At 42.3% G+C, this 10,195-nt stretch overlaps 1 protein-coding gene across 1 annotated transcript; it reads left to right on the top strand.

Moving 5' to 3' along the window:
• The first annotated feature begins 2,523 nt into the window (after window positions 1-2,523).
• Window positions 2,524-8,585, top strand: fgf5 (fibroblast growth factor 5). The gene is given in 6 exon segments (XM_038791784.1): window positions 2,524-3,033; window positions 4,173-4,276; window positions 8,202-8,243; window positions 8,245-8,280; window positions 8,282-8,333; window positions 8,336-8,585. Coding segments are annotated over 6 exon segments (726 nt in total). The 5' UTR covers window positions 2,524-2,759; the 3' UTR covers window positions 8,554-8,585.
• The last annotated feature ends 1,610 nt before the right edge of the window (window positions 8,586-10,195 follow it).

Here is a 10,195-nt window from a genome sequence, read left to right as displayed (position 1 = left end):
AGGCCCCAGATGTGCAAGAACAGTGTTCTCACTCAGTGTATAGAGCAGTCCCTCTTTCAAGCATTAAACTATAGTGACAAAAGCAAAAAAATGTCAATTTAACCCTGAATTGCAAACAAAATTCCTTTCAAAGCAAGATTACCATTGGCTCATCCAAATATATTCCATTTAATGAAAAATTTCCCAAGTAGCCTAAACTTTTCTTCCATTAACATTGGTCCAATGATGATTTGTTTCACATAAACAGCAGGTAAATAAAGATAGTTGTTGTTAAGTGCATTAAAGAACAAGGGCAGCACGGTGATGCAGTGGTTAGCACTGCTGCCTCATGGCGCTGAGGATTCAATCCCGCCCAAGGTCACTTTCAGTGTGAGGTTCAATCCCGCCTAAGGTCACTTTCAGTGTGGAGTCTGCACATTCTCCCTGTGTCTGCATGGGTCTCATCCCCACAACCCAAAAATGTGCAGGGTAAAAGCAAATTACTGTGCATGCTAGAACCTGAAAATAAAAGCAGAAAATACTGGACAATCTCAGCAGTTCCAACGTTTTCGAGCCTGGATGACTTTGGCCCTAAACCTTTTCTCTCCACGGATGCTGTCAGACGTGCAGGGTAGGTGAATTGGCCAAGGTAAAATTACCCCTTAATTGCATTTTTTAAAAAAGACCTCCAAAGATATTCTCATGGAATCCAGTATGCACCTGAATTCTCAAAATGTTATTGGAATCGATGTTAATGTGTTTCAATGTAGATGTGGAAAATTATTTTCTTTGCCGTCTTAAATAACATCTTTGGCGTTTTATTCCCAAAAATATCAGATTTAAAATCCAGAACAAATGGAGCATGACATTAGTACACTTACTTTTCCCAAATCATTTAATTATGTTTGTTCATGAAAAATTAATTAGGGTTGACTTTTAAGTGGGGTTTTATAGACGTGATGAGGCGGATAACAGACGAGGTGAAGTTAAATGAAAATTAACAAATCGGCTTCCTCGGGTTACTTGACGGTGTATTCATGGCGATTTTTTTTTCTGCTTCTTTTTCAGTTCAAATGTTAAACCATGCCTGGTGTAAACCCAATCCTCAAGTTACAGTGCTGGGGAGTGGTCAGATTATTCACATTGATGGCTCCAAACATTTACCATCAGGTCAACAGCATTCAATACAAAAGATTGGCACAGAGAGCTGTTATCATTCGGAGTCCTTGTGGAGGACTGCCTCGTGTCTTGTGCGCGCTGGAATATTCCTCACCAGATTCCTGTGTGCGTTGTTCCGTTGTTAAAGGATGGTAAAATATTTAACTTTAGCAAATAGGTGACTTGTAGCTTGAACAGCACCATTTGCTATTTTTAAAAAAGGACTATTTAAACGTGTAAAGTGTCGCATGCTGTTCAAGCAACAACCACTGTTGCTCATACATACATACTTCACGTTCTTGCATGCGAACTCACGCACCCTAACACACCGGTTTGCTCTCTCTCTCTCTCGCACGCGAACATCTCCACACATTGCATGAGCAGGCATCTCCCACACAGGAATAACACCCAGGCAAGGTGGCTCATATGAGATTATTGTTAGGTCAAAACGTTGCATTGGAGTCGCAACCCCCAATTCTAGTTTGCTTCCAGGAGCTTTCATGTTATTTTTTCCAGCACACTTTGGCACCCGTGCACCAAATTGATGTGCACATCAATGTCTTTCCTGTTACCTGATCAGAGTGAATCTAGCCCATTGGATGTAAGTACCCAGAAAAGATTGCTTTGAATCTTCTTGGACCCAACTCTTATTGTCCAGTTAGATTAAACTGTGCCGCCAACCTGCCGTGCTGGATGCTGTTAAATGTATTTGGAGTTAAGATTTAAATTGATTTGATCCCCTCACCCTACTCAAGCCGGAGTATGCTGAAACCTGTCCCTTTATATATTTTGTTGCAAACTTTCGACTGAATTTCTGAATGTTCCACCATCATGAATAGATTATTAAATGACCTGCTTTTTACCTAACGCCGGGTCATCGAGGCCAGCATTTCGCTTGTCACGAAGCTCGCAGTGGGCTTTCAATTGATGTGCATCTTCCCGGCCAGTTTTGCTATATTTAAACTATCCGCCACTGTTAACAATTCCCATTTTATTTCGGTGGCACCGACCTTGCGTGTGGATAACTTGGCGGTATTGATCTATTGAGTAAAGTTGTCCCTTTATTTCAGGCTGCACTCTTGTGGCAATTTATATGTCTATCTGAAATCTCCAGAGAGAAAGCGGGTCATTAGAGATCATTCTGGTTCTTAGTTAAGAACCATTAGTTTATGGCAGACTTGAGTTTCGACATGAAATGACTCATTTGGTGGTCCCCTGTGGGACTCATTTCTGTTTGTTATGAATTATTTGTAGACTTCCCCCTACTATTAAAATTAGCCTCGCGGTGCGTGAAGTTTGCGCAGATGGCGCCCTGGCAGTGTGTTGGTGTGCTTGTTAACAGCACTCTTTCCTAACCAATTCTCTTTCCATTTCATATATTGGAGACGACCATGCCCATTCTTCTGGCGAGTACAGGATGAAAGCTTGTCGTTCAGATCACAGGCATGCATCTCGCAATGAGATCATTTGTGTTATAAATATACCCGTGCCCGCAGTAGTTTTTGCATGGCTATCCCTGGCGAACACACCACACACGGCCGCCGGTGCATGGAGCAAAGAAGGATCAGCAAAATGCGGGCACTGTCCTAGCAGCGAGCACTCCGGAGAGACCCGCTGGAAGAATGCGCCTTCACTGCCTCGTCCTCCTCTTCCTCAATCACAGCGCCCGCTTCTCTTGTGTGTACGGCGAGCAGGTAGCGTCCGCAGGACTACATCGGGGCACAAAAAACGAGAGCTCCTCAGCCACGCAGAGCCGGAGATCACTCAGGAACATGTACCAGTGGAATAGGTCTGGGCCGCGCACTGGAAGACTTTATTGCAGAGTTGGAATTGGTTTTCATTTGCAGATTCAGCCTGATGGGAAAGTCAGTGGCTCGCATGAAGCCAATCTGTTCAGTAAGTGTCCATTCTAAACAAGTTCACGTTACAATGACAGACCCTATTACATAAACACACTCAATGGTAAATAACTCAATATGGTCTCTGACTAGCATTTTCTATGGGCAAATAACTCCAGAAGTTATGCTTCCGTGCGGTGTATCCAATGGCACCTTCTAGTTGCCATCATATTTGCATGTTGCTTTGTTACAAGTGCACTGCCTCGAGTAGGTAATAACTGCGCACTTTGTTATTATAATAGGACCCGTCTATCTCAGGGTTGTTATAACTAGTGACGACGAGCTCAATATTCACCACGCTGTATATTGTACATTGGGATTTAATGTATTTGCAGTCGATATTCTAAATGTTGACATGATCCGGGATCGCTTTTTCAAATACTGTAAAATAAACTAAAGATGTGAACCCACAATGTCCTGTGGTGCAGTGGAAGTGTATCGTCGCTGTTGCCAATTCCCACATAGCTGGGCTTGTTTGCAAAGTTATTTTTGTTACAAAGATCGATTTTGTGATGAGTGTTTCCGGGGTCAGGTTGTCTGGCCTGTGTTTCATTGTGTGGTCATGTTAAACTGCTAAGTATGTCGGTAACAGGTGCAGGCTGGAGGGAGCTGAGAGCTTGGAGTTATTGGGTTAGTGGAAGGCGTGGTGGTTTTTGGCCCGCGCTTCTGACATCAATATGTGGACTGGCAAATTGTTGCCGGGGAATAACTAAAGACAATCTGCATTTAAGATGTGTTATTAAAGTTTGAAAAGCAGAAATCTTAGTAGCCGATACTGATAAGGAAGTTTTTATATTGACGATGCCACTCGCCACCTAAAGATTTGTTTTTTGAACCAAACCTTGGTTTAGGACAATATCTCCGATTCCACAATGTGTCATTTCATCATGTCAATAACAAGGCAAAATAAAACAGGGCAAATGAAATGACGTATGTTATAATAAGGAAATGATTTGCATGTTTTTCCAACTTTAAATACTTACAAGTCTCCTAACTCTATGGGACCTCCCACTCCTCAAAGTGATGGTGCAAGGAAGGGAAGGAGTGTTGTGGATGGATAATCAGCGCGGGCAGGAGCCCCGAGCACATTTTAGGGATCAGGCACTACACTATCTTATTGTGAAATTTCACTTCCAGGTATTTTGGAAATATTCGCAGTGTCTCAGGGGATAGTGGGAATTCGAGGAATTTTTAGCAACCGATTTTTAGCGATGAATAAAAGGGGGAAACTCTACGCAACTGTGAGTATACTTTCGGCGGTGCCATTTTTCAAAAGATTCCACAGTGCAAAAGTATAAACATTGAATGTGAGTGCGCATCAACGCGTCCAGCCGGTCATTCAAATGAATGGTCGAAAATGACCTTTATCATCTATGACAGGGACTTGACTTACTGGGCGTGGTCAACGCGGCCTCGATTTTCACATGCAATTTTCTCACACTTCCCAACATAAATCATCTAAAAAGCACCCAGTCAGAATTCGTCAGTATTTTTTACTGAAGACAAATCCCAAATCACTTCCTATCATGATCTCTCTCCGCTGCAAGCATACCTTTGTTAATTATCTAGATTTGTTCTAATACTATTCGACACGAGATTGCACCCTCAAACCACGTTTTCCCCAGAGAAAAAAAGTATATATTATGACATATGCCTTGTGTTTCGAGGGAAAACAAGCCCTCCCCGGCTATTTTTCCTTTTGGTACTGAGATCAAATCTATATTATCTTCAACAACTCTACACCAATACCGGGACAGGGGACACGTAGTTTTTTTCAAAGCAATATCCTTACAGAAAATCATTGTTAATTATCCGATGACCTAAGAACAAAAACAAGGAGGTTTGAAAACCGCGCTGCAAAAAAAAAATAAACGCATACATCGATTAGTTAAACAAGAATGTATCCAAATTGTGAAATAGCCTTGCTATTGTGCTCACTGAAAATGCGAGCATCGAAAAGACTGTTCACGTTGCAGAAGCCACGATGACATTCAGTAAAATTAAACGTTTTGATATTTATACAGAAGCTAAAATAGCATTACGAGCACACGGATTCAATAGATCGTTCCATCGCTAATATTTGTTTCACATATTTTACGAGCTGCGAAATTGTTCAGGTTGAAATTAGCGATCGCCACACGCCCATAAAGCTTTAAACTTAAATCATCGTCGAATTTTGCTTTTGCATCGCTCTGAATCCTTTAGAGAAACAGACTAGATGATAAACCAATGTATTTATTTACCAGTGAGGTTTTGAACAAAACTAACGACACCGAGTAAAATTACATCGGAGATCATTTGGAATTCCAAGCATACAAATTGACATTTGACATAAATTGCCTTCTATTGGTGCGACTGAAATTAATGCAATTAATGCCAAATGGCATGTGACTGCGTACTAGTCACGGTTGGGTGAAGTGCTGTGATTTGCTTAATAAGTTTTGGGAGTTCCTACGCCCGCCAGTTAATCTGGCGCTTTGATAGAACTCAATCCACTTTCATGTGGAATAAGATAAAAGTCAATTGTACAAATAACTCTGCGATCCTGCCAAATCAATTCGCAGATTAAGATGTAACACTGCTCCCGTCCTCCTTGCTCTTATCTTGACAAAGTCTGTTGACATCGGTCTCTTTTCTTACCCGAAGATACAGATGGTAACGTCATTAAATCTGTGAGTTCGACGGATATTGTGTTCCAGCATTTTATGCGAACTAGCCATTATCAACCGCTGCACAGAGGAGATTTTCTTTTAATTCCTCAGGAGGATTTGACATATTTTGAAATATTGCCATTTTTATTTCACGTTAATTGCTAATTTGACTGCACTGAGCGTGGAAATCGGACATGCCACACAACAATGATTTCGTATAGAATTTAAAAAAAAATACACCTCTCTCTAATTTTGACCCACAATGGGGAAAACACAGTCTGTCGAATATCATCTAAATCCTGAAAAGGCATTTGGCATGTTTCAAAGTCAATGCTCTACATAGAAAATAGCAGGCTATTGCTTTCATTAATTTTTGTTATCTAGCTTGCTGGAATTTCATTACCAATTTTGAGAGCTTCAAAGCAAGACTGAGACAGGTGCATCAGGAGGTTAGATAGATGCAATTTCTGATAGTTGTCAAAATGTTCTAAGATTACAAAAGGGGCACTGTCATTGCGACAGAGACGGATTTGTAAAATCATTCTCAGAGTTATATCAGTGCAATGTTCAACATTGTCACTCCATGCTAAATATGAACTAGTTACATATATTGAACATGCCTAAGTGAAGTTGCCACAGCAGCTTCCACTGGCCGTTTGTTCAGAACTGGACACACAATTAACCTACCGAATGTCAGTTATTATGTCAGGGGTGGCACAGTGGTCAGCACTGCTGCCTCACAGCGTCAGGGACCCGGTTTTAATTGCGGCCTTGGGTGACTGTGGAGTTTTCACGTTCTCCCTGTGCCTGCGTGGGTTTCCTCCGGGTGCTCATGTTTCCTCCCACAGCCCAAAGGTAGTTTAGCCATGCTAAATTGCCCCTTAGTGTCCAGGGATGTGCAGGTTAAGTGGGGTTACGGGGATAGGGCAAGGGAGTGGGCCTAGGTAAGGTGCTCTTTCAGAGGGTCGATGCAGACTCCATGAGTTGAAATGGCCTCCTTCTGCACTGTAGGGATTCTATGATTAATTTCCCACAAGCAGCTTCAGGTTTGAAGTTTTTGTTTCTCGATAATCTATTTACCGATCCGCCCGACTCCAAAACAACCAAGTGTCCTTGGGGCAATCTATGGTTACATTTAAGTTGATGTGGAATCGATTAGTTTGCCCAAATAGAACAGCAGACTGTACCCTCAATGCACTGAGCTGGCGTTTTAAAAAGATTGGACTATACAGTGAAGCATGTATGGATGTCAACTTTCCACCTTTTAAAAGAACGACAAAAGAACCGTCTTTGTCATTTAAGACATTTATTAACAAATTGTTACATGATTCTTGGGGAGAGTTTGAAGTCACCAGGCACTTTTCTACAACTTTTCTTGGTAATAACTTACCATCTGCCTATACTGGAAATGATGGACATGTGCTAATGTAGGAAGCTTCCTCATGACCCGAAATCTGTGTATTCTTTAAATTATAACTTAGTTACATTCATTCTCAGTAAATAATTTATTTTATTCATTCAAGGGATGTGGGCTTCGGTGACATGTACTAGCTATCCTTCTTTCCCCTTGAGAAGGTGGCGATGATCTGCCTTCTTGAACCGCTGCAAGTCCATGTTGATAGACTCACTAACGGTTTGCAGGGGTGGGACTGGTCAATGCATATTTACACTTTCTGATAGTTTTCTATCTGAGGTCGTTTCCTTCAGGAACGGATCTATCCGGAGGGCGAGATGAACATTTTGCCACTTTACGGATCTAAAGTAGAGTTGGTATCCACCCTTGAGCTGAAACCTGTACATATATAATACCGACCCTAAACGTGAGAATGTTTTAATATGATGCTTAATATGTAGTAAAGTAAATGGGAAGTGTTGGATGAATGGATTGTTTGTCTCCCATGGTTGTGTAAGTTGCCTTAGTCCCTATTGTCCCTGGCTCTGTGTCCACACAGATTGGCTGTATCTGTGTATACCCCATCGCCAGTCACCGACTGCGAACTGCAAGTGTGCAGCTCCAGATGACCCAACAGGTTACTGCCCATATCTATCACGTAGCTCCATGGGCCAGGGGTACCTCGATCCGGAGAACCTATTTGAATTCTAAGAACATGAGACACATCAATGGTCAAAAGAAAAGCAAAATGCTACAGACTCTGAAAATCTGAAACACCACCCGGAAATACTCAGCAGGCCGGGCAGTATCTGAGCAGAGAAAAACCGAGTTAGACCTTCAGGGGAGTTCATTTCCAAGACCCAAAGAGCATTGGAAGGCCGCCCTCACCTCCAGTGAGCATAAAGATGGATTTATAGTACATCGAGACAAACACATGAGGGAGAAAGATGTAGAATGATATGCTGATAGGACTGGATGAAGGTGCAAGAAGCTCAACCAAGCAATAAACAAAAAAAATAATGGCCTGTTTCCCGCACTTTTAAAATAATTTTGTGTGAACGCCATTATATATTTAATCTGAGTAAAAGTAAAATGTTAATTTTATTTTTGCTTCCCTTACAGACCAAGTTTACAAACGAATGCGTTTTCAAGGAGAGATACCAAGGAGAACAGTTACAACACTTACGCCTCTGCCACTTACAAGAAGCCAAAACAATAGCCGGGAGTGGTATGTGGCTTTAAACAAACGCGGTAAGTTAAAATGGGGAGCAGCCCTCGGGTGAAACCTCAGCACATTTCGACACATTTCCTTCCGAGGTTCAAACAGTCCGAGAAAGAGAAGACGTCAAAATCACCAGGAAGCTCCCCGAGAGAAAGACGGCAGCCGAGCCCCCAAAGGCGCCCCCTGCAGGCAAGCGTCCGCAGGAAGAGTACAAGCGTTGTCAGATATCGGCCAAAATTTCGTTTCGGATAGCAGCGGATGGATTTAAATCTTCTTTAGGTGGTTCAGGGGGGGGGGGCGGGGGGGGGGGGCAGTGACTTTGTTGCAAAGCAGCTGAGGTGCACTGGGGGGGGGGGGGGGGGGGGAATCACAGGGAGACGTGAGTGTCTGCTTCCCCAAAGAGACAAGCCATCCCACATCCCCAGCACTGGCAGTGTGGGCGAGAGGTCGAACAGTATTTCATATGGATGCTGCATCAGCATTGGGAATGACAAACTGTACGGGTACAATACAAGCATCACTGTTTGTTGGGAGGATATATGTTGGCTTGGTTTCAAGCGGTTCTTTGTTGATAGAAATAGAAATATTCATTCGTTTTCATTGGAAATTTGTTTTTGTTTAAGTGTTAGGTCCGAGGGAGAAATGTGCTTATTTAACGTTTTGCAAAGGAAGCCAGCCACTTTGGCCCCAGGCTGAAATGTTGCATGTGTTTTGAAAAACGTTGCACCCTTCTTTATTTTGAAAGGAAGTATCCCTTTCCAGAAATGTGCCATTGTTTTCCTAAGAACAAACAAGGAATTGTTCATCCACCCCCCCCCCCCCCCCAGCTCCCCCCTCTCCGTCTCTCTGTGATAGGTAGACATCGCTGGTATGCGAGATAGAGTACATTTGTTCCTGCATGGGAAACACATGCGACGGGTTGATGTTGGAGTGGCCATATCCTGGTGGTGCACGACCTGAGACCGCCTTTCTCCGGCCGAACAGGTGGAAGGATGGATTACAGACCGTCAATCAAACTATCACTGCAGAGTTCGCATGCTTAAAATATCCCTGCCATAACTCCCAGCATTCCACTGTTTACAGACCCGCAGGGAAAGGACCGCTTGACATCGGGGGAGAACCCACACATGCTGTTCGGAGCCGCTTCTGTCTATAGGTGTATCAGGTGGCAGACATCAACATCATGGCCCATTATCAGAAACGATCTGTTAGTTTCAAAAAAATCCTCCTGGGACTCATGTCGGGCAGGTAACGATTCCTGTGATAGCCATTGCGTTCAAACAACCACCTTATTGTGTTCAAGGACAAGTTGTTCTGAGAGTTTATATGCTTGAATTGCACCTGGGTATCACCGTCTGCTGCATTTGCAGATAGCAAGCATTGAGGCAACATTCATTTATTATGCATGCATTCTTTATTTCAATGTTTTCAACCCTTTGAAGCAATATTCAGCAATAATATTATTCAGATGCAACACATGTACTGCCATTATGTTTGTTTACATTCATGACATTTGATTGTTGATGTTCTATTGTGATCGTCTATTCACAAAAGTTGTCTGGTTGAAAGTTGTCTGGTTTACCATTGATGTATGTTAAATAATAATGACCTTTATTATTGTCCCTAGTAGGCTTACATTAACACTGCAATGAGTTACTGTGAAAATTGTATATTTTCTCATGACCTTTTTAATCTTATGGACTTCATTATATGGAACCATAAGTATCCATGCCGCATAAATGATTAATGAGAATTTATTAATAAATCTCTCAATCATATTTTATTTTCATTTAATGCAGCGTATCTGTCTTTGAAAGTGATTGTCAAGGAGTCAGTTCTTCTCTGCAGTGTGCATTGTATTTTCAGTGATGGCGAGCAAAAAAAAGTCCAGGAA

This window comes from Scyliorhinus canicula, chromosome 3, assembly GCF_902713615.1.
Source record: "Scyliorhinus canicula chromosome 3, sScyCan1.1, whole genome shotgun sequence".
In the NCBI taxonomy this organism is placed as follows: Eukaryota; Metazoa; Chordata; class Chondrichthyes; order Carcharhiniformes; family Scyliorhinidae; genus Scyliorhinus; species Scyliorhinus canicula.
The sequence above is the reverse complement of the archived record's forward strand: the minus strand, read 5'-3'. Positions and strand labels throughout refer to the sequence as shown.